This window comes from Drosophila eugracilis, unplaced genomic scaffold (assembly GCF_018153835.1).
Source record: "Drosophila eugracilis isolate 14026-0451.02 unplaced genomic scaffold, ASM1815383v1 contig_2155, whole genome shotgun sequence".
Classification (NCBI taxonomy): Eukaryota; Metazoa; Arthropoda; class Insecta; order Diptera; family Drosophilidae; genus Drosophila; species Drosophila eugracilis.
Window position 1 is genome coordinate 325748 of NW_024573039.1, and position 25561 is coordinate 351308.

The window sequence follows — 25561 nt, forward strand, 5'->3', positions numbered from 1 at the left end:
CGTTTGTTTATTTGCCCCATTTTGATACGGTGGCATCGGTGGCGATTTTCGGCACACTCGCAACATCCATCGCTGGCGGCGGTTAAAACAGCGCCGAGACAACAAACGCATCGTGGCATTTTGAGAAGGCGTCCAAAGGCGTCGTTTGAATGGCAGGCTTAGTTTCAGTTTCAGATACGGTTCGAACAGATACAGATTTTGATAAAGGCGACGGATGTGTTTACGATTGTTGTGCAATGGCCAAATCGATAACAGAAAAAACGAGAAGAGCCACAAAATCAACGACAACAACAAAAGCAACCATAACTGCAATACACACACGCAAAAGTACCACAACAATCGCATTTATTCTGCTGTTAATCCTCTGCTGTTTATGTGATTACAACTATGGAAGTATGTAGTCTCCTACCAGCTCTCCCTTTTTTCCATTTTCCCATCTTCCCTTCTGCCCATCTTCCCTACATACCAGCATCCCAGCAAGCCTAATTTTTTTTGTTTTGATCACGTTGTTGTCGTCTTTTTTTTTTTTTTTGAGTGGTTGTGTCTTTTGTGGTGAAACATTCAATGGTTGTCCATGTGACGTCATTGGTTCTATGAAAAACTCAAGTTGCGTATACGCCATGTATCCGGCTTATTGTTTTCGTAACATGAAAAAAGTTTAATAAAATCCACTTATTTCTTTACTATATTAGTCACAAAAGAGTTAAATATTTCTTTTGAAATTTTTGTTTAATTAAAGTGCGCCAAAAAAATACCAAAAAAAAATGTTATTTTATATCTTAAAATAATACTAAAAAATGTTTTTTTAAACATAAAATCATGCCTAGCCAACAGCTTTGTAAAAAACTGGGATTATAAATTAGTTTGTGGAATTTGTCCTCCTGCGAAAAAGCTAACTCTATCAGTAAAATAAAGAAAGATTCTTGATTTGGATTGCTTTTGAAACTACCTAAAGTGCTTTCCCTGTAATGTCTTTCAAAGTACTCCCGTTGAGCTTCAGTTTCGAATCCGAGGATAACAATAACAAACTAGGACTTTGTTCGAAATCAAAACTGTTAAGTAACCAAACACATAACTCATAGCCCTACGACAAAAAGAGAAAATCGAATGAGTTTACTGTTAGGCTTAATTGGTAGTTCAAGTCCTTACGCAACACACAGATAAGTCAATTAAACACACACACACACACATACTCATTCATACCCACAAATCCTATTACTACTGATGAATAACTTCCAGTTATAACTGTTAAACGTTACTGTTTTTCCAGGCTGGGCATCACAATGCTGGAGGAAGCACAATTCCGGCTCGATTCAAACGCCAGACGGGGAATTTAAGCGACCCTTTGGCATACTCTGCACATATCGCTGCTTTCTCTGGTTTCCGCCAATGTAAGTTATGCAATCACTCACCCATCGCCATGCTCACCCATTTGCCACCCACAAAGAACAACCATAAAGCACACCCAACCATTGCCATTGAAAATACCCGGCCAGTACATGCAATTTGCAATTTATGCATGCCTCTGTTATTTTGTAGTGTGAATTGCATTTTAAAATAAACTTGTTTGGCTTTAGCTTGGGGTTTGCTTTTCGGACTTGAGCTCCAGGCAAACACCCACACACACACAGAGACGTACTAACATACCTATAGTACTTCCAGATATAGATATATATATATATATATATGGTATTTGAATTGCATAACAATTAAAATGGCTGGCAGCATTGTTTCGATACGTTTTGGCTTCTTTTTTGTCGTTGGCTGAAGGAGCAAACTTGCTCTCCGCCATCGGTATAAATATTTCATCAGCGATTTCTTGCATCCGCAGCATGGAATGCATCACCGCACCATTTCAAACATCCCATCCGCACTCCATACACTCCAAACATTGCATCCAAAATGGCTACCCTGTTGGCTTACATATTGTTCTGCCTTCTCTTTTTTCTTTGACTTTCAGTTACCCGTACTGTGAATTCATATTCGATCTGCGTTTATCGAGGCACTTTACATCCTTTCCGGACTGCTACGAGATTCGTTGCAACGAGACCTTCTCCTTTTTCGGCAAGGAGCCACAGTACTGACCATCATCTAGATGGCCAGCTAACCGGCGTGTGAACTCCGTTTCCCAATCCCCTGAATTGTCTTTCCACTTTTTTTTTTTCGTTTTTTTTTTGTAGTACTTAGTCTGTGACTAAGAATTGTATGCTTCAATAAATATGGATTACTGCATAGAACAAGGCATTCGTTTTATCTCTGCCGAAAGTGTGAATATTAAGAGTTGGTTTCGACTTCTCTTCGAGTGTTCTCTTTAGTTAATTGCCTTACAATGTTTGCTGTTAATGAAATGAAATTATGAAATTCTGTCTATTTTAAGTGATTTATTTTATAATTAAGTTGCCCATTACGTCAAGATAATATTAATAGCCCTTCCACCATCTATCCATCCATCTTAGTTAAGCAATCTAAGCCCATCTCCTGCAAATGGTCTATGTAAATGGTCGCCTCCAGGGTCAGGCAATCATTCGGGCTGATTGCTTTAAAATCTCACATCTCCTGGAGTCCAATGATGAATGGTTCTTGCGACCGCTCTTCACTTTCCACTTAAAGGACTCCGGAGATCCTGTAAGAGGTGTTCATTGCCTTGGCGCCAAGCTGCAGGCAATTTCCTTCACTTTCCCTTTTCTGGCTGGCTTTTAGTTTATTTCCGGTTTCGTAATAAAGGACAAACAAACAAATAAACAAAGGGCATGGGACAAAGGACCAGATACTGATACTGGATTTTGGATGCTGAATGTTGGATGGTTGGTTAGTGTATACTGAAAACTGGTTACTAGAGGTTACTGGAGGGGTGTCAACGCCCTAGCCACCCACAAGACAACCTCATTCAATTCACAAATATTTGCATACAAATTAGCATTCTAATTGACTTGGGCCCAAAAATAAAGTAACCAAACTGGGCCTTGGGGGCGTGCCAGAAAGTGTCCGTTTTCGCGAGGAAGGGGGGAAACGGAAGTGGGCGGGGTAACAGCGATATCTGTTGTCCATTGTCTTGGCGGATGGCACCAGCCGTTGGCAGCTTTCCCCTTATTCATGGCTCCATGGTTACCTTTACACTCGAAGAAGTCATTTACAAACTTTTTTGTTTCTTTTTTTTTGATATTTTATTTAACAACTTAAGTTAAGTCTTCTTTTAGTTTATTACTACAGAAAGAGAGAGCTCAAAATTCGAATAAATTTTCTTTTAAATTGAGGAATTTTCTATTCCAATTTGCCAGTGTACTTGGATTCCCCTTACCTATGCTTAGTCGCTTGAGTTAATTGTTTGCTTAGTGTCATAAAAATACAGTTTACGCCTTCCACAACAACACGTCCAGGTGAATCTCCCCCCACCACGCAGCATGCCCCACGCCCCATGGAGCAGCCGCCCATCGAGTGGTTCGAAGGATTCCCGAGTTGGTCTAGCAGCAGCGGCAGGGATGTGGCTTAGTGGAATTGGCCAAGCGGAATGGAACTCTGGAATGGTATGGGGTAAGCGGGTATAGAAAGGGAGATGAAGGGCGGGGAGAAAAGTGAGTGGATAACAGCCACGTGCAAACAAAAGGTCGTCGCAGACAATGTTGTCGCTGGAAAACTTTTAACTTTTACAAACTTAATTGTTGCCTGCTCTAAATATAAAACACAGCAGGATCCAGCAGCTTTGGTCGGGCATTGGACAGTGTGGCAGGAGTGTTGGGGGTGGCTGCGGCCAGGCACTTTAGTGGGTGTGGGAAATGCCTTTGTGAACTGGCGTTTCGAAATTTATGGCACTTTGTCTGTTTAAAGTTAATTCTAATATTTTCACAATGGGTTATTAATAGGGAAAGTCAGAACTTCAACTTGCGTTAATTGAAGTTTAAATAAAAAAAATAGTTTTCGGAGAGGTTTTCTCCCAAAATTGAAACCCAAAGAAGCCTTAACTTGATATTGAAAGTTCCACTTCTAAAACATATTATGATTAAATTTAAACTTGAGAATGCATTAAAACAAATAAATTAAATCAGAGCGGGTTTCCTTAGAACATACGGAACCCAACTTGATCCATGCATGTTCAACGCGGCGTATTCGTGATATTAAAAATATGAAAAGTTTGCGAACAAACCTGAAATATGATTAATTCCAAAAACCGCCGCAAGTATGCCCGCAAAGTACATGAGAAAAGTCCTAATAAATTAAATTAAGGCATCTCCCTGGTGATTTCTGAATGCCAGCCTCACCTGCGTACTTCACATCGCCCCAGCTAATTCTAGAGAGCTACGTTGCGTATACGTGATGTGAGCTGAGCTGAGATTTCCAAGCCAAAAAGAAAAAAAATATATATAAAAAGAAAAGATAGCAATGGGGGAATTTGGTGTGCCAAAAAACGTTAACTCGCATACGTCAGCCCTGAATAATGTGGGTAAAACTCAAAACTAAACTGAGCTGCAAGTTGTGTTGCAACTCCGGCAAATAAATATTCAGAATGCAATTACGCATGGAATTTGCTAGCACTTAGCGTGTCGTTTTGCCCACTTGCTGCTGAACAGGCCCCACTGGCTGAAAACTTATTTAACTTTTTACGATGTCATTTGGGAAAGTTTGTAATCATTTTCGTTAGTGCATGCTTCAAAAATGGCAAAAGAAGAAAGAAGCCAAGAAATTATTTATACGATTTTCAGACAGTTGAAAGTGTACGACCGAGTATAAATAAAGCGTCGTTCCCTTTGCCCCCCTCTCTCTCTCTCTTATTCCTTTCGATCTAGAGATCTGGGTAACAGCTAAAGGGAAAATGCCAGTGTTTTCCCAACGAGTCTCGACTCGTCTCTCTCCAACTGCCAGTCGAAGTTTTCAAAAATGTTGTTTTCCACTTCTGCCGCGTTTACTCGCAAAGTTTTTGAGTATTAGTGCGTGCAGCGATTCGTGGACGCCGAGATGCAACTTTTACTTTCCATTCTGCTGCAGCTTGTGGCTGCCTTGGATGCAGTTCCTCTGCCTGCTCTACTTGCTCTCCCTCCTCCCTTAGACAGTTATCCAGTTACCGGCTTCCAGCCGCAGACCAACTGCTGAAAGCAGCTGCCACCAAAAACTTTGGGCTAATCCCCCCAGTCAGTCCCAAGTCCCAAGTCCCAGGCACCACTGATAATTTCCGGGCCAAACTGGGGAGCACATGTGCCCTGGGGAGCTTGGGAGTTGGGCAACTTGAGGTGAGTGCAACAGATTTCCCAGTGTCGGTGGAGCAGATACCACCAGTCAATGCCGTCGGTGGTCAACTGCAGTTGTGGGAAACATTAAAAAACATCAAGCAATTAGTCAAGGAGTCAGCTAGCTTGCCATAAAGATGGCTTATAAAAACGAATGACCAACTGGCAGTTGATTTCCCACCATTTCCGATCGTTCCCCTACTTTTTTTAAAGCTACTTCATATGATATTGCCAATAAGAAAAGACAAAAAAAAAAAATATAAAACCATCTAAGACATTGTTTCCTAATGCATCGCTGAAGTTTTCCTTTTCGCTCGTGGACTGCTGCTGCTTGCATGGGACAGCTAGGAAAAAAGCTTTTAAGCTACTTAAGGTTGTTGGCAGGGCGATGTGTCCACAGGGAGGAGATGGGGGATTAAGAACCCAGCTAATGAGTTGACAAGCCACGCCCCGCAACAGTGACATAAAAAGGGGCAAAGGGCAAGAAGCAAGAAACAGATGGGTTGCAAGTACTCGCATTTCGAGAGTGCAATACGAGGGGGATTGGCCTTAAGAAGTTCCCTAAACTGAACTCATCTCACATGGGTCAAAGTGCAGTCAACTTGATATTAAATCAACTGCTTAATAAGCAATATTAGTGTGAGATTTTGAAATGAAGAGAAGTTTTTTAATGGTTTCAACCTTTTAAGTAGTATATTTCAGATTTTAGAAAAGTAATTTTATTCTTTACTCAGCAGTTATGGAATTTTCGCATCACTTTGTAAAACATTCAACGTATCCCCACCATAAACGTTCTGTTTATTTTGAAATTTCCATGTGATATTGTTATTCCAGTGGGCCAAACACACAACTTGCACTTGACATTATTGCGATTTGCTGGAAACGAAAACAAAAAGTTAAAAAAAAAAGAAACGATTATTATGACAAACTGTTTGGGTCCAATCTGGGTTGGTTTCTCCCATCGCATTGCACGGGCAACACATCATCAACACATTTGTACTTGGATTGGAGCGGATTGGATTGGATTGGATTGGATTGGGTGAGGAGGGGGTGGGGGGGCATTAATCATGGGCGAGAGCTTGGGACATGAACATCGTCGGTGGGTAAAACGCAAAATTTGCATTGCAATTTTATTCTTGATTTAATCAAGTGCCGTGGAACAAACGCCAATTTAACTACCCATACACACACACACACACTCAGTGGCTGGGCAATGTGAATGCCGTCAGACGTTGCGTATACGTAATGCCGACTAAATAATGCCCATGTACGATGACTTTTGGTCTGTGTGACATTATGGGATTATGGCATGGTGTGAGCTTAGCGCGTAGTTTGTACCAGCCAGCCGAGTCACCGAGATGTACCAGCTGGAGAAGATCTTTGTCCTGCTGTGCCTGGCCCTAGTCGGTGTCCTTGGCTTTGGCCAGTTCCATATGAAAACCTACCAGCTGCAGCGCAACTACAACACACAGGAGGATTCCGGCGAGAATGACAACAGTGTGCTGCGTGAGTTTTCCTTTTCTTTGCCATGTGAAGGCAAAACTTAGTGCTTTGTGCACTGAGAGAAAGGGTCAAGAAACACGAGAAGAGGAAATTTTGTAACTTTCCAACTTGTTAACTTATTAAAGATATATTAATAGTTGTTAGCTTATAAACTTGTTAAATTATATAAATAACAGCATTTCTTCATCTCCATTTTTCCATACAGGAACCTTTCGCCGTTGCATGTGGGAGCAGTCGAAGTTCCTGCCCCGCCGCCTCGTATTGCTGAGCCTGTGCTCGAATCTCTTTTGCGAGAACAACCACATAATGCCTCGCTCCAGGTCTATTTTCGTAGTGGAAAAAATGTCTAGGCCGAATGAGTAGTTGACCAATGCAATTCTATATAGTTAAGCATGTGCACCACAACCCTCAATCCTCAATCCCCCCCTCAATCCCCCCGAGCATGTTATAGTACACCCATCCATTTGTCCCCAAAAGAATCGTTCCATTTGAGGGAATCTGAACTAATGCCCCCATGTCTATCCTTCTATGTCTCCTCCAGCTGCCTGGACATCCTGCCCGACCAGTGCGAGCAGGGCGATGAGGAGGAGCTGATGTACAAGCCCTTCCCCGACTGCTGTCCGGTTTATTGCAACCTGAAGCGTCGGATGCAGCGCCTGCGCACCATGCATTTCCGTCACCGCCTGCTGCGCAACAAACAGGACGGCTCCGCGGGATCCCCTGGTGGTGGATCCACTGGCGGCGATGGTCCCAACAACTCACTCCTCAGTGAGTTCGTCTACAACAACTACTAGGCGCAGTTTTTTTGGCCAAAACAAGGACGATGCGAGGATATCACAGCAAATCAAATTATACGGCGATTTGTGAACTGGTCAACTTGTACTTCTCTGCCCAAAAGACAAGGAGTTGTGGGTCATCACGACATTGTTTTCGCTTTTATTAATCTCAAAATATAGGCTATAATGTAGGATATAATATATATAATATCTGGTATAGGACAAGCTCTTTAAGATGTTAACTTGATTTCCGAATTAAGTTGCTTGACTTTTAGGGAAACTTTCTAACTATATTGTTTTTGCTGGCTTGAGATTGTATTAATCTGGAAATATAGATATTAAATTTAGAATTTGTGGATTTTTTGATTATATTTAGAGCAGAGAAGTTGCTAAAGAAGATGGAATAGCTAGTCCTTACGCTTTCTGTGTTTAACATTCCTGTAAATTAGGGTCAAGCTTTGTTAGAAGATTGAATTGCAGTCTATCTTAGATAATAATTTTCAGCATAGGCAAACTCTTTTTACTGCGTTTACAGCCTCTTCTTTCGTATCTGTCCGAGTGTCACCTTGGTTTTCCCTTTGGCTGGGCTGCCATTAGCTTTCCAATCGAAACTGTCACTCCTTTGGTCCTTCGTCTAGACAGGCTCTCGAAAGGGTCTTGGACGGACTTGATGGACTTTTTTTTTCATTTTTTTTCTATTGCTGTTCAGGGGCCGTGACCAAGTAGCTGCAGCCCTTTTTTGCCCCGACTATCCTCATTAGGGTAGTTTTTGGGGTCTCTCAAGAGCTGTCCTTCTCGTACTGAGATTCCAGATGGCAGTAGAAGGAGTGTAGATGGTTGAGGCAAAGATGGGGAGGCGATATATCCTGCAGCGCTGCTTCCTGTTTCCGCTTATCGTTTTAACACTTTTATGGAGCAGATGCAGCTGTAGCTGCAGAGCTTGGTTGGCCGTGCTTCTGTCTTCATTTTTATCTGCAAACAAGCAATAAATTTTATTTTAATAAGCAACACTTTTGATAGCCAGTGTCGAGCTGAGCGTTCGTTCTCCTTTCTTTCTTCCTGCCTTCTTCCTCTCTTTCCTGCACTTGTTCTTGTGGCTTGTCCTTGTCCTGGCAGTGGCAGTGGCAGTGGCAGTAGCAGTGGCTGCCATCCTTGCTGTATCCTTGCCTTACTGTGGCGCTGCAGTAAATACAAAGGATACTCGGCATCATCGGCTCACCGTTAGCTGCCATAATGTTGCGGTCTCAGGCAGTGGCGTCTGCCAGTGGGGGTTATACATACTTAATACCCGATGCGGTAAGACTTTGGTTTCATTATGCGAGGGGTATTGATATTTAATATGAAAAATTCTGGACGATATTTAAAGCTTTTCTCCGGCTTATAAAGTTTGTAAAGTTAAGAGATTATTAAAAATTCAAGAAATTCCTTAAAAGATAACATTAAAACTTAAAAGCTTTACCAAATTTAAAAACAGAAATGCCTAAAATTGAAGTTAAAACCCTCTAATCACCGATAAACCGATTGCCCATCGAGCACAACTGTACTTTGTCGGCCTTTTGCTTACACAGAGAGAACAAAATCAGGTCTACGGGAATGGAAAATTGCAAACATTTGACTGGCTTTCCTTTCAACAATGTCTCCCAACTCCTTTTTGGCTGCCACGTCAATGTCCTTGGCTTTGTGGCAAAAACATTACCTCAGATCCAGAACCAGATCCGGGAATCCAGAGCCTGATAGTCCCCCTGGACTGGTCCTCCACCCACCATATCCACCGCCTCGTTTACTTTTTGTGCTGCCATACCCTGGGCTTTGGGATTCATACCTCCTCATGCCTTCCCGGCCATCGTCTTATTTTTTATGTGGCTTTATGCGGCACCATCTCATTGTGCCCCCAAAACATGTGAGTGTATGCGGGGCGCCTTGTCGTCCTTCTTGCAGCCATTGTTGTTGCAACTGCTGTTGCTGTTGTTGTTGTTTTTTTTCTTACTTTGTTGCACTTTGAAGATTATTGCACAATGCAATTTATATTTATCGTACGCTTTTAGTTCTAGCCGCTTTTCCACCACAGCCATTCAAGGCGACAGAGCTTATGGATTAGTACAACGAGTTTGAACTTTGAGTCTGTCTGGAAAATTGAGAAATAACAGTTTTCCAGTCATATTCTAAGGGCATCCTTAAGATACTTTGACTTGTTTTTGACTTAGCTTCTTGTTTTAGAATTTTAAACTGAAAACTTTGAGTTTCTTGTTGGTGTAGTAGTATAAAGATATAGTGATATATGGTAGTATAAAGATTTTTTAACTTCTTTTACTTTGATTTTTCCCCTTAATCATCAATAAGCCCTTTCTACAGAGCATCTAGTCTTCAGCGTACATCGTTTTCTTTGATGTTTTTGTTTCATTTATGTCCTTGCTGATGTCATATACATGGCTGTATGCTCTCTTACACATATACATAAATACTTTTCTACATACTGGCTGGTGATTTGTGGGGCGCGTTGCAGCCCCTTTGTCGTCATACCTGCAGACGGCAGCGAAAAGTGCAGCTATGTGTGTGTGCGTGTGTACTTTATCTGCATGTGGCCGTGTACATTGTGGATGATTATAAAAATTCAATGCATTCATAATAGTCTCTGTTATTTTTTTTAGGGGAAAATCGAGAAAATCTCCTCAAGACAAAAAGGATTTTATGGCTAGTTCAGGGATATGTTTGTACCCTAAGCCAGTGACTTTGTAAGGCATCTGGTAAGTGGTTGTTTTCTGACAATTTTAATGACTGAACGCGATTCCGTTTGCCGTCATGGCGACCTTCGCTTGAATCGAGTGAAATGTCAAAATGTCCATTAATTAACATTGGGATAAAAAACTTCTGGTTGAGCTTCAGTTCCAGCATCCCGAATGGATTTTGACTTTCCTTTGTTTCGCCTCCACTCTCCGCTTGGCTCCTCCCGGACTTTGCCGACTTTTCCAGTTTTTCCAAAGCGCACAATTAGACGTCGCGGACTTTTCTCTGGCCTGAACTCAAAAACTGTTGAGTTGTCGGCGGGAGCACTTTGAGTTTTCCCTTATTGACATTCTTCAACAAAAAAAATTGCCAAGGCAGAAGAAAAGATGGTCCAGTTGGAGCAGGGAAGGGAGAGGCTGAAGAGAGAGAGAGCTTTGAATAACTTTTGGATGAAGTTGAAGTTTGGAATCAATAATGACGAGACAGATTTGCAGTGAGCGGTATAACTCCATTCCGCAGGCAGTGGGAGGGGAAACTGAAATCTTTGAAATAAGTTTTTAAGCCAAATAAAAATGTTTAAGTAATATTTCATATTTGTATTTTTAATATTAATATTTTATCCATAAGAAAACATTTTAAAAAGCACAAAAAAAAAAGATAGACTAACTGCTATGTTTATTTTGAGATACATTTTCCTTTTTCAATAAAACTCAGTGAAACTTTTGCAATAGTTCTTGGCTAGCAACCCATTTTGCTGAGGGCATCGGCTGCTGCCAGTCCCATCTCGTGCTCCGTGGATCCTTCGGGCTCCATGCACAATATATCCCGGCTAACTTGGAGCAGCTTCACCACCTCCTTGAGTCGCCGCTGGAACTCTTGCCTTGAGATCTGTCCATTTTGGATGGCCGACTGGGCCAGAACCATAACGGGGGCATGAAGCTCATACATGATGAGTCCTAAAAGTAGAAATTCATTTTGTTAAAGGTATTCATAAGGTAATAAGTTAAGAGAGGCACCTCTCAGACGCGTTAGTCCCGGATCGAGTACATCGACGATTTCCAGGAACTCCCGGCAGTAACTCTCCTTGCGAGCAATATCCTGCGGCGACATCTGTGGCAGTAAATATCCTTCGATCCGTCCGTAAATCTGGCACAACGAGTACTTGGCCGAGAGCAGGAGGTAGTGGTTGGGTCGCAGGACATCCCGATACCTGCAGGAGGATTGGTTGATTGATAATCACGGAAGAAAGTAATGGGAAAGGTATATTATTATTCAGCTTCATGTCAAGTTCATATCGAAATCGATTGAAGATTAAAATGATAGAAAATCGAAAAAGTTAGCATTAAGATCAAGAATTTTCATTTCTAGCGAAATGGCAAAGCAGTCGCACTCGGATTAGGGAGCCATGTTTTCCATTTTGTGATTGATTGATTGATTGATTGATTGATTGATCGACCGAATCGGGCTAAAATGATTCTTCAAATTAGTTAAAGCTTATGTAAGATATGTAAGTGCAGAATTATTTTCGTCAATGTGTAAAGATTTGATAGGCAGTTTGCTCGACCGATCCACGCACCTAAGGAGAAAGTTCTCCAGTCCGGGAATGTCGTGGACATCGATGGCCTCCAGGTCATCGTTGATGCGGTCCAACTGCCGTTCTACATCCTTGGCTACAATGCGATGGGAGCAGCGGTCGCAGCTAAGTTGGAGAGGGTGAAGAAAAGGTCAGCCCAGGGGTTAACTAACTCCTAGTCTCTCTCAGTGATGGGTTGGAATTTTTGTTTGGGTTTTTCAATGATTTTTTTTCCATATTCAGATTAATCAGATTATTGTGCCCCGGCCCATCACTGCCCACCATTCCTAATACTACTCACGCCCAATCGCCAGTTTGCTCCAAAGGATCCACCGCACGCACCGATCCCGCCCGGCAGGCGGAACACACCAAGGCACTGCAGTCCGTGCCCAGCTCTCGGGGATCGGCGCAGCGCCGGCAGCGGCACCAGAAGAGCTTGCCCTCGTGCATGAAGGCGCGCCGCTTGAGGGTGCCCTGCAGCGTGTACGCATAGCTGAGCGTCAGCGCTTCCCGCTCGCGCACGCGCCGCGAGGTGCGCAGCAGGATCGCGAAGGACCTCGGATCGTCCGTGTGCGCCGTGTTGGGGGTGCAGTCGTGCGCGAGCAGGAAGGCGCTCGGATATAGCGTCCGCGCCTTGGCGCCATTCTGGCCGATCTCAAAGCAATTGACGTCCAGTATTCCGCACACCTCGTGCACCTGTTCCGCCTCCAGATCCTCCAGTTTCCATGTGACACGCAACCGCTGCACCACCTTCTCCTCGTAGTGCCGCCATAGGACCTCGTTCTGGCGACGCTCTTCCGTATGCGATTCCATGCGGGCGATCAGGTCGAACTGCTCCGGATCGTGCTGGCGCAGGAGGAGGATGCGCACGATCATTACCAGTTCGTAGAGGTCCCGCACTTCCGCCGGACCGGCGCGATCCGTCAGCAGTTCGCCGGCGACCGCCCGTCGTTCTCCATACAGTTGGCATTCGGTTTCGGTATGGCCATGTCGGTGCTTGATTCCCGAACATGTGCTGCTGCAGAGTGGCCAGGCACAGCCAGGACAACGATATTGTTGTGGCTTCAAGGACACTGGCTGATAACAGCCCAGGCATACGGGATCACCGCTCACACACGGCCCAATGGCCAAGGGCTCTTCACGGATCAGTGTTTCGCCCGCCTCCAGCTGTCTGCTGGCCACCAGATATCGGCCATATATCTCCGACTGGGCAACACGAAACGGCTGTTCTTTATCAGCCGGCAAAGGACTCTCCTCCCTTTCCGGCTGGCTGTCATGCTGGTCCTGTTTGCTGTCCTTCGACTGCTGACCCCTTGGATGCCTGGCTCTGTTGCTGTTCTTGTGGTGATTCTGTGGGAGCACAAGCCAAAGAGATGAGAGCACTCATTAGTGACGGCGTCCGTTGCTAATTGTATTCTAATTGCTGTCTCCTGCTCTGGCTCATTAATCACTGGTTCGGCCCACTGTCACTTCCTCGTTCTCCAACCCCCCTCCAACCCATGGCCCACTGTCTGAATGACCCATGGTTGGCCACACCTCCCGCCCACCTTCTGGGCCGTTGTCAACAGCTGGCAATTAAATGCCACTCAGCTGGCCGCAACAGGTGCTAGTTTGCACGCCGCCCACACATCGAGTTGTTCCAATCGATTTGGCTCAAACGGACAGGCATCGGGACAAGATCCTTGGACAAGGACTTCTTTTTAAACCAAAAATTTTAAAAAAATACTATAAAAATGGTAACTTTTTGGGAATTTTAATGGTTAATTAGCTTTGATTTAAAGTGGAAAAATTAAGGTTTTTATATTTTTTGAGACTTTTAGCTTTCTTTTGGGAAAATGTCTTTAAAAGTTTTATTTACTCTTAAAAATTCCCTCTCTTTGCTAGTTTTCAAACTTTATATAAATTTTTATATTATTAAAACTGCTTTTTAAAAGACTTAAGTGATAAATTAAGCAAACATGAAAATGATTCTCGTTTCAGTTAAGAAAAGTCTAAGAAACAGCCAAATTTCTTTCACAACTTCAAACCTTCCTTTAAATTTCCCAAAAAATATGTAAAAACAAAATTATAACAAAAATATATTTTTAAAGTTTAATACTAGCACTTATTTTTTAAACTTTTCTCACATTTTCCCCCTCAACATTTCTCTAATTAATAATCTACAAAAATCTAAGGAATGTATAAATATTCTACGTTTTATGTGAAATTTTCCTTTGCCTGACAGGCATTTCCTTTGATTTCTTTTTACCAAACTCACCGCCCTTCAAGCCACCAATTAATAACCAAAAATTCAAAAACAATTCTTTCAAATTCACTTCAGAGAAATATTTAATAAGAATAAATATCTGCTTAGTTTTTGGTTAACATTTCCTTTGGCTGACAGACATCTCTTTGGAAATGTCTTACAAAATTAGCATCGCCTATTGTGAGTCTTTGCCAAAATCTACTTTTAGCCATACAATTGCATTTAGTACATATGTAAATTGGCTCATTCCATATAGTACGAGTTCATACTGGATTCTTGCCAATTTCTAGCCATATATTTATTTATTATTTTTGGTCTAGCCTAGTCTTTGCTAGTCTTTGCTAGTCTTTGCTAGTCTCTTCTAGTCTTTTATTTAATAATCAAAATGAGTTTGGTATTAGAAGAGTTAGGAAGAGAGGTGTTTATTCTTTCTTTTTTATTTACTTTTTATATCTACTTATTTTTGATTAATATACACTCTTATATAGGGTGGCCCACGGAAGATTTGCGTTTTAATATCGTTAGAAAAATAATATTTTCCAGCGTTTCGAGCGTAAAGTTAACCATTTTGTAAGCTGCCAACTTTCTACTATATATCTGACTCATTGACAATGACATTCGAAATACCAAACTCAAAATTATCGATAGTTCAAAAAGCAAAAGCTACATGGGCCACCCTGTATCAAAAGTAAAGGGTGGCCCACGAAATATTTGCGCTTTGTTCGAGCGTAAGCATTACCATTTCTTAAACCGCAAACCTTCTACTAAATATCTGGCATATTGACAATGACATTTGTAATGTTAAAGTCAAAATTATCGATAGTTCAAAAAGCAAACGCTACATGGGCCACCCTGTATATACATTTATCATAAAATTGTAAAATAATTTGTTTGAGTTTTGCCTTACTTAATTCACTTTGGTAAAATAAACAAAGGGACTGACTGTTAATCAGGCTTTTAATGGACCCAAGACTTACGCAAATAAATCTGTGCATATTTATCGGCCAATTAAAAGCATTGGTTAAGCCACTATAAACTGATTAAGTTCGTTATTAAGTTCTGGCAGTGGATATTGTAGACTTAAAACGAAATTTGTTTCAAATTCTAGATTTATGTTTAACAAAAGTTTTCATTTTAAGGTGTTAAATGTGAAGAAGTTGGCCTTATATTCCAGTTTGCTAGTCTAAAATGCTTACTAAATGCTAAGAACTATCAACTTACTTAAGTTTACCTCATAGGGTATCTAAAATTCGACTATAGAAAGCTATTCCCCACCTTGTTGAAACATTTAAAATGCATTTTTTCAGGTTTTAAAATGTTGACAAGGCTCTGGCATAAAAACCGAATCTGATTACTTCGAATTAAGGGAATATCTTTGATAATTTGTGGCACATTTCCTTGGCCATATGGAGATGCCAGCGGATGGAGATGCTGAGTGGCTAGCCAGGGCAAACCCAGTAGTGATATATTACCGACCATTGTCTGAGCTGAGCTAACCGATCGGTTAATGATATATGGCTAGTGGAAAAATCAATTTCCATACTTCTGGCTTCTCTCAACGCCTGCATATATCGGATTCATTCATATCCGACTTATTTATAGGCGGCGACTCTTTTTTGAATATCCGAATTGCCGAGCACACATTGCGTTCCGTTATAAATAAAACAAAACACAACAATGCGGCATCGCACCACCACCCTATTGCCGCACCACCCGGCACAGTGGTTTTTACTCTCCGATTTCCTTTTGATCACCACAAAACAAATACGTGAAAAAGGCATATAGGAAAAGGCGAAAAGTGAACACAGAATATCCAAAATAGATTTGTGTTGTTTTGTCGGGTGGTTGTTGCGGCCTTTCAGGAATTTTTATACGACTTTATGGGCTGGGCTCCGATTATAGTGCAGCACTCGATGTGGCAACATGGGATCGGGCCGTGATTGTTACTCATGGGCCTTGTTTGCCAGGGCAGGTCAATAAAAGTTCTCTTTCACAAGCAGGGGGGGAAACATTTTTGAAATCTTGAAATTATAAGTTTTGTTTTTTTTGTTTTTAGAATGGATTTTCCAAGATCTAAGATATATCAAAAAGTTTTCAAATTTTCTATATTTTATAAGAAATTTTTGATAAAAAAAACAAAACTTTTCTTTGTGTGTATGTAAATGTGCTTTTCATTTCACTGTGTTACTATTTGCTGTTGTCTGTGTGGTAAATTAATTTTTAATTATGCATCCGCCCACTACCCACTGCCCATTGCCATGACCGCCCTCCCCACAGCGCTACCTGCGGTGTTTACTTTTTTTCTTCCCGGCATCGCTTTTATTTGTATTTAAATTTGATTTTATTTTATTCCGCCGGCTCGTTGCTTGTTAATTGATTTTAATTGATAATTTTTACGCGGTGCACACGAGTTATTTAAAGGCCCGAACGCATTTAATAGATATGTTTAACAACTCGTCAATTAATTGTGCCTGTAAATCGCATCGAATATATGTGTCAGCAGATTGCAGAGTAAGTAAAAACAACAACAATAACAACAACAAATAAATAATACTTCTTGCCACGCGTTGTTCGAACCGCGACGCACAAATTGCAACTGTCGAGTTGTCGTCGAACGTCGGACGTCGAAAATCGGGAGACGGCGCTACGCCCAACTTGTTGGCACACATTCAAATTCAAATTTAACATACCCGGCCACCCCACACTCACACACACACACACTGACATTTGATATTTTTAAAAATTTATGATATTGAAAACATTTTGGCCACAAGTCCACTGAGAGCCATGCCCAAACCATCTGATTAAAAAGTTCGCGGCACCTCAATGCCACTGTCAAGATGAGTTAAACGCCTCATATACTATATATCACCATCGAGCACTCACATTTTCCTTCCTTTTTTTCGATTTTCCCCCCGCCGCCCCGCTCATTGGATTTGTTTGGTTCCTCTTGGCAGGCCAGAAATAAATCAATTTTATTTCAACTTTTGGCGGCACACGATTAAGCGGCACTATTTAAGCGAGAGAACGTTGCATCATTGCACATTGGAGGAGAAATATATAGAATTTAATGTTTTCAAAAATATGTCAGCTTGAAATCTTAATAAACATTTTTAGTTTTGATATGATAGAATAATGATGTTTTGTCAGCTGCACTTGCAATGTCAAATATCAAATTTATTTATTTATATGCCTGTCAATGTTAGCTGAATTATATTATAAAATTTGGATGTCAGAAAAAGTGTTTTCGAATATTTATATTTAGAAAACTCAATGTGATTTTTGTGAATTTTGATAGAAGAATTGCAAAGAGTTTAGGCAATTAAAAGTACAGGGTGGCCCATGTAGCGTTTGCTTTTTGAACTTTCAATAATTTTTACTTTGACATTTTGAATTTCATTATCATTAAGTCAGATATTTAGTAGAAGGTTTGCGGTTTACGAAATGGTTAAGTTTACGCTCGAAGAAAACGCAAACATTTCGTGGGCCACACTTTACTTTTGATACAGGGTGGCCCATGTAGCGTTTGCTTTTTGAACTTTCGATAATTTTGACTTCGACATTTTTAATTTCACTGTCATTAAGTCAGATATTTAGTAGAAGGTTTGCGGTTTAAGAAATGGTTAAGTTTACGCTCGATGAAAACGCAAACATTTCGTGGGCCACCCCTTACTTTTAATACGGGGTGGCCCATGTAGCATTTGCTTTTTGAACTTTCAATAATTTGTACTTTGAAATTTTGAATTTCATTGTTATTAAGTCAGATATTTAGTAGAAGGTTTGCGGTTTACAAAATGGTTAAGTTTACGCTCGAAGAAAACGCAAACATTTCGTGGGCCACCCTTTACTTTTAATACGAGGTGGCCCATGTAGCGTTTGCTTTTTAAACTTTCAATAATTTTGACTTGGACATTTTGAATTTCATTGTCAATATTCCAGATATTTAGAAGAAGGCTTGCGGTTTACAAAATGGTTTAGTTTACGCTCGAAGAAAATTGGGAAATATTAATATTTTTATAGCGATTTTAAAACGCAAATCTTGCATATTTTTAAGCTAGAAATATTCATTATTAATGCCGATCTTGTCCATATCAAAAATATATAGTTAAGGTTTAAGGTGTCCAGTTCGCTTAAAGTTAACTTAGATTGCTGTATTAACTACCCAATAGACAAAGGGAATAGATCTAACCTTGCCTAGGCATCATTGTGATGGAAAACCCTTGGTTAAGACATCCCAAACAGGCTCTACTTATGCAGGAGTATCCACGAGCACACGTTTGGCTATTTAATAATTTATTTTTACCTGAAATCTGTCAGAAGTGGCCAAAACACATATTTGCAAATGTGCATTCCAAGTGCTTGCATCACCTGGCCCAACACCCACTAATCCATGCCATGACCACCCACCCACCTCATCCAAACTATCCAAAACCCCCCACCCCAGCCAATCTCAGCCGCATTTATATCTGCGGGGCTAAGTTCTCGATTCTCTTTGGCCATGAAGTGCTTTTGGGTAGCGGAGTTGAATGATAAATAAAATTGCTTTTGCAACCAAAAACTGCAACTGCAACTGCCACTGTCAGTGGCAACTTAAGCCGACTTAACAAAGTCCCGGGCCTGCTTCCTGTTGATATTTTCCCCAAAAATTGCCCAACAAAATTCTAGCGATTTATGCAATTTTGTTTGTTCGTTGTGTCAGAAGTGTTCATAGAGTCGTCATCCATTTTATCCACAATTCAAATACACCCCCTCTTCCTCTCCCTCTCCCTCTTCCTCTCCCCATCACCATTTTTCATCTCTATGTGCGAGGGCATTTCAATTAGTTTTGAAACGATGCCGCCGGCCAGCTTTTTAGTTGCACTCGATGTTGCCTCTTTTTGTGCTGCTGCTGCTGCTTCTGCTGCTGCTGCTGATTTTAATTGTTTTTATTGCATTCGCCTGCGGGCAGTAGGGAAAACAATGAGACCGGCATCGGGAATGATCTAGATTCGACAGTCGATTTCTCAACTCGAATTGTGGCTACCCTGTTGATGGAGAGTGCTGCTTAATGCTAGTTAAAAGATTTCTTCAGGAAGGTGCTAAAAAAGAAGCAAAAATGTTTTCTTGCGAAAGAAATTTCCTTTTAAAACTTAAAAAAAAAACCCAAAAAATTAGTTATAAAATCGAACTAATCAAAGTTCAACCAAACTTCGAAAACTTTCAACAAGTTTTTGTATAAAAATATTTCAATGTTGTCGGTAAAAATGATGTTTATTTATGAATATTAAATGACTAATAAAGGTCATTAAAAATTCTCCTCAACGTTTATCGCTTTTAATTAAGAGCCACTATTAATCAATAAAAAAACAAATGACTCATGACAAACAAAATTGATTGAAAAAGTGAAAGAGTAACGTTTAGATAATTACTAAACTTATTTTGTATTATTAGTTTGTATATAGGTAGAGGGCAGGCAAATTGTGTAAACAATTTGTGTAATTTATTCTCGATTTGTTTACCCAAAAACTCTATAAAATAAAATATATATTTGCCTGAATTAAAGAATGTTTTTATTTTGTTTACCTACGAAGCTTAAATGCTTAGGTTTGTAAAGAAATGCGAGACTTTTTGACTTGAAAACGTCATTTTTCAAAGAGAATGCCATTCGATGTTTCTCAGGTGGACAAGTCAGCCGAAAAGTATGCAATGCTAAATGGCCGCGGGTGCTGCATCATCATGCTGATGGTGTGGGTGGATGTGGGCACAATCTTCCATCTTCCATCGACATGCATGTGTATTGGTGACCCTACTGTACGGCATGACATCAAATTTGCATGTATTTATGTACATAACCTCGCACGCGTCCGCTTTGTTTATGATCTGGAGCGGAAACGAGACGCATGCAACATCCACACGAGGACTCGCCTCGACATTCTTACTCTGGCACGCCTTCTACCATCCTTCGTCCTACCCCCCATACCCCCAGGAAACACTTACCTCGCCCGGAGGCGCGCCAAATGCGCGACACCCCAAAAGGAAAGTGAACCCTTCGACAAAAGCGGCCAAATCGTAGGAGACCAGGATGAAGTGGATGGGATGTCCTGGGGCAGTGGCACAAGTTTGCCTATGCGGCAAATATTTGCCAGTCAGCCGGGGCAGGCGATTCAAGCCGCTAATACACTCGGAGAAATTGGGGTAAAGTGAAGGATGAAAGTTTAAAAAAATGTTATTATTTTCTTTACTTAAATGGAAAATCTTTAAAGAAGTTGGTAAGTAAGTTTTGGCTATCCTTTAAGTTTGTTTAAAGTTCTTAGTATTTTATTATATTTCTCTAAGTGTACTTCGGCTGAAACTGTATATTGTTGTTGATGACTTTCAGTGTCAGCATAAACGTCACTCCATTCCAGTCAGTTCACCTCTCATCCCGTTGTCCCGCATTACCCATTTCCTATTTCCCACTTCCCCAGTTGAGTTCCTTGAAATCCATGCAAGTATGTCAACCTGAATCCTATATCCATTGTCTGGTCCGGGCCAGTTAACTGCACTTCCCAATTTCGCACACACTCAGACGGAAGGACTAGAGTGCCAAGTCCAACATTAAGTTGACTGTAATTGACTCTCAGGTAAATGCATTCGCATTCGCATTCGGAATTCGCATTCGCATTCAGATTCACATACGCCTTCAGTGCTAAATTTCAAATGAGTTCTCAGGCTCTTTATTTGGATTTATTTGCCACATTATGGAGGCATAGGTGATGCTGAGGCAGGACATTTCTTTGATTACGAACTGTAGGTCTCTAATCATTACCCATAATAATGATGGCAAGAAAATTTGTACTTTGGGTTGTTGATTTTCTTTTAGCTATGTTCGAAGTTAAGCTTTGAGTTACGCAAGTTGAGATTTTTCATGATTAATAACTACTTTTTCTTAACTTAACAACTTTAATCATTTATTTTTAACATAATTAATTAAGGTAGATACTTAGAAGTAAAGTTCTTAATAAATATATTACGTATACGTAATATTGAAATGTTTTTAAAAAGCAAAAAGAAAAATGTTTAAAGGAATTATCAGATAAATTATCAGAGAAACAATGTTAAGCCTAGGCCAGAAGCCAGAAGCCAGGATCCCCTTGGCCAGAAGGCGTCTTAAGCTCTCCGCCATTCCCAATCTGCAGCTGATTTTATTCGAAGGCATTATCGCTGTCGTCATCACCATTTGTTGTGGGTTATCACGGCAGGTTGTCGCCTGATATTATGGCCATATGGCGATGGCCTGCAGCACTGAATGGAACTCACCACTGAGTACAGGTCCTTGCAACCGGGACTCGGTGGTTCTCAGATGGGCGGTGGGCGCGGGGGACAGTGGCGGTACGATTATAATGGAGACCATTCGGGCAAGCAATACTCGTACCGCCCGCAACAAACGGCGCAGCGGCGGCAGCGTCAGCTGCGGCGCAACTGCAAGGATAATGCCGAGCGTTGACGAAGGATAAGGCCGAGCGCGACCGAAGGACTAGCGTCGCTGCCTCAGAGGCTTTATAACTCACCACGCGACCAAAAGGACACACAGTCGTCGACCGGCTTCCGCAGCGTGCGCCTCGTAATCGAGATTTTTGAAACGTTTGAAACGTGTTCTTAACCGACGGACGACGGCGCTTGAACGTAACGTGAACGTAAGCCAAACGCTGTCAACACGTGTGGGGACTTCTTTTTGTTTACGTGACAAGGATCGCTTGTTGTTCGTGGGCGGCTTATTGGATTTTGATATGGAACAGGATGGGGGATAAGAACGACGTTCTCGTCCTCGTCCTCGTCCTCATTCCTCGACGCTTCCGCTTGATGTTTTGTATATTTTTTTATTTTGTTGAGTGAAACTTGAAACGCTTGTGCGCGCGAAAAGGAGTGAAAAGTTATTAATCATTAAAGGACATTTATGTCGCGTGCTGTCACACACACACACACACAACCAGCCATACACACACAAGGAAAATATTTGCCGCAAATTTAGTTTGCCTTGTGGTCTTTCATTTTTTGTTGTTGTTGTTTTCTTTTTTGGGGCTGCGGGTCGCCGACGCTTACGAAATAATTTATTTGCCCTCATGCAGACAAGCAGCGTCGCATAATATTTATTTTTGGGACCTCGTTTTCGTCCGAAAAACGTCCCTCAAAAACCTCATCAAAGTCCTGCGCCAAAAATTTATAAAACAACGCGGCAAGCGGACGCTTTCGAGTGTATGTTTTGTGAATGAGTGAGTGACTAAGAGAGAGAGAGAGAATGGGAGAGAGAGAGAGAGAAAGTATATATGAATGAATGGCCAAGTGCAGTGGCAAGTGCTTACCTTTGTCGCGTTTTTTTGGTTTTCTATTTGGCAAATGATTGACACTTCTCAAAGTGAATCCTAAACGAAGATGTTATGGCATTGTGTGCCATTCAAAGCCATTCAATCGGAAGAGTTTTCCGCTGTTGTTTGGCCAATTTTCACGTTGTCTGATTGCGAGTTTTCAATGTTCAATTTTTGGGCTTAAACAGAAATTAGTAATGAGCAGAAGTTAGTTTACAGTTTAGCCCGCCTTCTATTAAATATTTATAGCAATCTCATAGTTTTACACTCTTTCAACATAACAATAAACTTCCATTTCGAAATCTCTTTCTATCGCTATAAGTTATGTCCCTCAAATTGATTTCGAATAATTCGGGTAATATTTCGATTGGGGGCAGCTTCATTTCCCCAACTCCATGCGTTTCCAATTCACTTGACTGCCAACGAATTCACGCGCTGTTATCCGCACTTTTCCACGGCTATAAACAGACCCCGGGACCAGACAGAATCACTCCGATCGAAGCCCCGCCAGATTGAGTGCGACTGTTTAAATCACCCGGCACACAGTGCAAGTGGAGCGCCACTTTACGAGTGGATTGAATCATCCGGGTCACATGGAGACGTGAAGGACTTACGAGCCTCGCGAGCTCCTGGAGACACAAAACCGAACCAGGACACAGCACAGAGAAAAACAGTTTAACATACTTCAACTGCTTCTAAATTATGTTTCCTTCTTCTGATCATTAACTATTTTTTATATAAAAATAATCAATAATTGCTTTTCTTTTATATCGTTTTTGCTAGTCCAAAGTCAAGGCTTCCCAGTTCCAAGTCCTTCAACTTTCCAAATACAATTCGAAATGATCTTTTTAGCACATTTAAGCTGTAGGGCTTCCATTAAACTTGGCGGGGATTTCTTTCTGTGTGGGATTTGGGGACTGGAAGTGGGACTGGATTGGATTTGAACGCCCCACTTGGGTGCTGACACAGCTGTTAATATAAATTCTCGCTGTCTGTTGCGATTCGCTTTGGCAACGATTTATGAAAATTGAAGTCTTTGTTTTATTATCCCGGACACGGCAATGGCAACGAAGGTGGAGTGGGAGCTGGAGTTGGAGGTGGAACTGGTGGTGGCCTTGCAGGCGGAGATGGATTTGGATTCAGTTTCGAAGTTCGAGTTGGAGTTGGCGGAGTTTGGCGGATGAGGAGGAGGAGGCGTCCTCCTTTTTGTTGCCATTTGCTCAATATTTTATGCAAAGCAGACTAGCCCTTCCCCGTGGCCCTTTTGGCGGCATTGATTTACAGGCAAAAAGGCAGCAGGTTACGGCGTGTTTTTTATTTTTGCGGGGGGGAGTAAGAGGGCTTAGAGGTTATCCTATCCAAAAAGCGACCTACTTTGATTTCGTTGGCCGTGTTTAGAGTTCATATTTGTGCGTTGTCGATTTTTGTGTAATGCCTCTCCTTTTCGTTCTGCCGTTTTGTTTGTTCTTTTGGCCTTTTGTTTGCCTTTTGTTGGCTTCGATTTGGCCAGGTTCTCCGGCAAATTCCCCATTCGAATTGCAGCCCATAATTCAATTTTAGTTTTAATTTCCGCTCTTGGGCGTAAATTGCATTTGCATACTAATACATCAGTGGGTGGGGTGGATTTTCTGGGATTTCAGTGTCAGTGTGTTAGTGTCTCTATGTGTCTGTGTGTGTGCGTGTGTGTGTGTGACATAACACGTACTCAAATTCAGTAAATCCAATACACAGGCAAAATCCGCACATAGACCGCACATTTCGATTCGCATTTCGTTGAGACGAACGATGTCGTTGCTGCTGCTCCTTTTGGCCATCGTCCTGCCGCAGCGGCTGCCCTTCGTTGCCGGCGGCTCTTGCCGGGAGGCCCAGCTCTGCTGCACTGGCCGCGACTCATCCTGCGTCGTCCAGAAGGCTCCGATCAATGCCATCATCGAGGACCTCAGCGACAAGCCCTGCTATTGCGACCACGCCTGCCTTAAGCTTGGCGATTGCTGCGACGACTTCAAGGACCACTGCGGAGGTAAGCCCTTTGCCCTAATTTCTCTTTAATTTAATAAGATTTCTAAGTAACTATAACTTTCTCATATTAAGCAATTAAAAATGATTTCCTTACTGGCTTAAAGTGCAAATTTTCGATGATTTGGCAATGTTAAAAAGTTGCCGAAAACTAATTTCGCAAATTGCTAAACCAATAAGCTCACTCTAAGATCTCGATCTCGATTGCGTTTGAATGTTGGTAATGAGGGGGCAAGGAGTTAAAATTAGTTTGTAACTCTTGTCTGTATTTTTAGACAGAGTTCATTAACAAGGCCTAAAGTTAAGTGATGGGCAAACTATTTATATTGCGGAGTCAGATTGAAGGCCAAATCCCCGACTTCAGATGCATATGGAACCGTTGAGGGTATATCCTGGCAGACAGACAGAGGGACAGAAGGGACAGGCAGTCAGACAGACATACGCAGCACACATACTCCAACGCAACTAGGACTACTGTGGTCGTAAAAAGGCCAACTTAATGGCCATATCCCGGGCTAAGAGTCTGCATTCATGGCTCGTTGGGTCCACATGGCCTGTGCGTGTGTGTACAGATACAATTTGTTCTTCTGCCAGTCTTCCTTTCCTTTTTTTTCCCCATATATGTTTTGTTTCTTTTTTTTTGTTTCTTTTTTTTTTTGGAAAGTACAATAGCTAAAGGGCTTTAATTTTATTACATACAGCAAATAAAGTCAACGAACATGCGGCGGCCTTCCAAATTAAATAAGACGCCGACACGAGAGATAGGGACTTGGGCTTGGAAGTTGGAATTTTTCGTGCCATCTGCGGCTACAACTTGAAAGATGCCAAAAATAAAAACCCCAAGCAAAAGAAATATATATATATGTGTGTGTGTGAGGAGGAACCGCAGTGGTACGGAAAACAGGGACAGCTCGTACCGTAGAAGGTTCTCCAATTCCAATCCGGGAGCTTCTGCTTCCGCCGCAGAAGGCGCCACCGAAAGTTTACTTAATTTTGCATTAAATTTGATTTCATTCCATTTGGCGCACTACTGCCACTACCTCCCCCCTCTTCTATCAATTAAAAGTCTGAAAGTCTCACTGCCGCCGTCCGGAAAACTAAAGTACGTCCATCTGGCATACGGAAACTGCCATAAACACGGCCGTAGACAAAGCCGTATCCGTCGACAATGGAGAGATGCA

At 41.6% G+C, this 25561-nt stretch overlaps 4 protein-coding genes across 8 annotated transcripts in view; 3 read left to right on the top strand and 1 right to left on the bottom strand.

Annotated features, from left to right (window-relative positions):
• On the top strand, positions 1 to 2529 carry LOC108111843. The gene is made up of 3 exons (XM_017221449.2): positions 1 to 393; positions 1271 to 1391; positions 1961 to 2529. Exons 1-3 carry the CDS (start codon positions 150 to 152, stop codon positions 2082 to 2084), a joined length of 489 nt encoding a protein of 162 aa, XP_017076938.1. The 5' UTR covers positions 1 to 149; the 3' UTR covers positions 2085 to 2529.
• A 3988-nt stretch (positions 2530 to 6517) lies between these two features.
• On the top strand, positions 6518 to 7848 carry LOC108111841 (uncharacterized protein CG1552). Of its 2 annotated transcripts, none has more exons than XM_017221447.2 (3): positions 6518 to 6725; positions 6928 to 7042; positions 7264 to 7848. In XM_017221447.2, the coding sequence occupies exons 1-3, from the start codon at positions 6578 to 6580 to the stop codon at positions 7514 to 7516; spliced, it is 516 nt and encodes a 171-aa protein (XP_017076936.1). In that variant the 5' UTR covers positions 6518 to 6577; the 3' UTR covers positions 7517 to 7848. The 2 variants fall into 2 exon arrangements, with proteins under 2 accessions (XP_017076936.1, XP_017076935.1); XM_017221446.2 differs by having other exon boundaries at positions 6520 to 6725; positions 6928 to 7081.
• Positions 7849 to 10880: 3032 nt separating this feature from the next.
• On the bottom strand, positions 10881 to 16669 carry LOC108111886 (SET domain-containing protein SmydA-8). Of its 2 annotated transcripts, XM_017221521.1 has the most exons (6): positions 16595 to 16650; positions 16337 to 16511; positions 12097 to 13145; positions 11799 to 11921; positions 11239 to 11432; positions 10881 to 11178 (listed from the first exon to the last, which is right to left on the bottom strand). In XM_017221521.1, the coding sequence occupies exons 2-6, from the start codon at positions 16352 to 16354 to the stop codon at positions 10961 to 10963; spliced, it is 1602 nt and encodes a 533-aa protein (XP_017077010.1). In that variant the 5' UTR covers positions 16355 to 16511; positions 16595 to 16650; the 3' UTR covers positions 10881 to 10960. The 2 variants fall into 2 exon arrangements, 1 of the variants encoding a protein (XP_017077010.1); XR_001772604.1 differs by lacking the exons at positions 10881 to 11178; positions 11239 to 11432; positions 11799 to 11921 and having other exon boundaries at positions 13042 to 13145; positions 16324 to 16669.
• A 4936-nt stretch (positions 16670 to 21605) lies between these two features.
• Positions 21606 to 25561, top strand: part of LOC108117589 — a 118972-nt gene continuing 115016 nt past the window's right edge. The window contains exons 1-2 of one of the 3 annotated variants that reach the window (XM_041818382.1): positions 21606 to 21695; positions 24096 to 24384. In XM_041818382.1, coding sequence (XP_041674316.1) covers positions 24150 to 24384 — 235 coding nt within the window. In that variant the 5' untranslated portion in view covers positions 21606 to 21695; positions 24096 to 24149. Of the gene's footprint in view, positions 21696 to 23989; positions 24385 to 25561 lie in introns of those variants that run through there. The other 2 variants (XM_041818384.1, XM_041818383.1) reach the window with 2 other exon arrangements.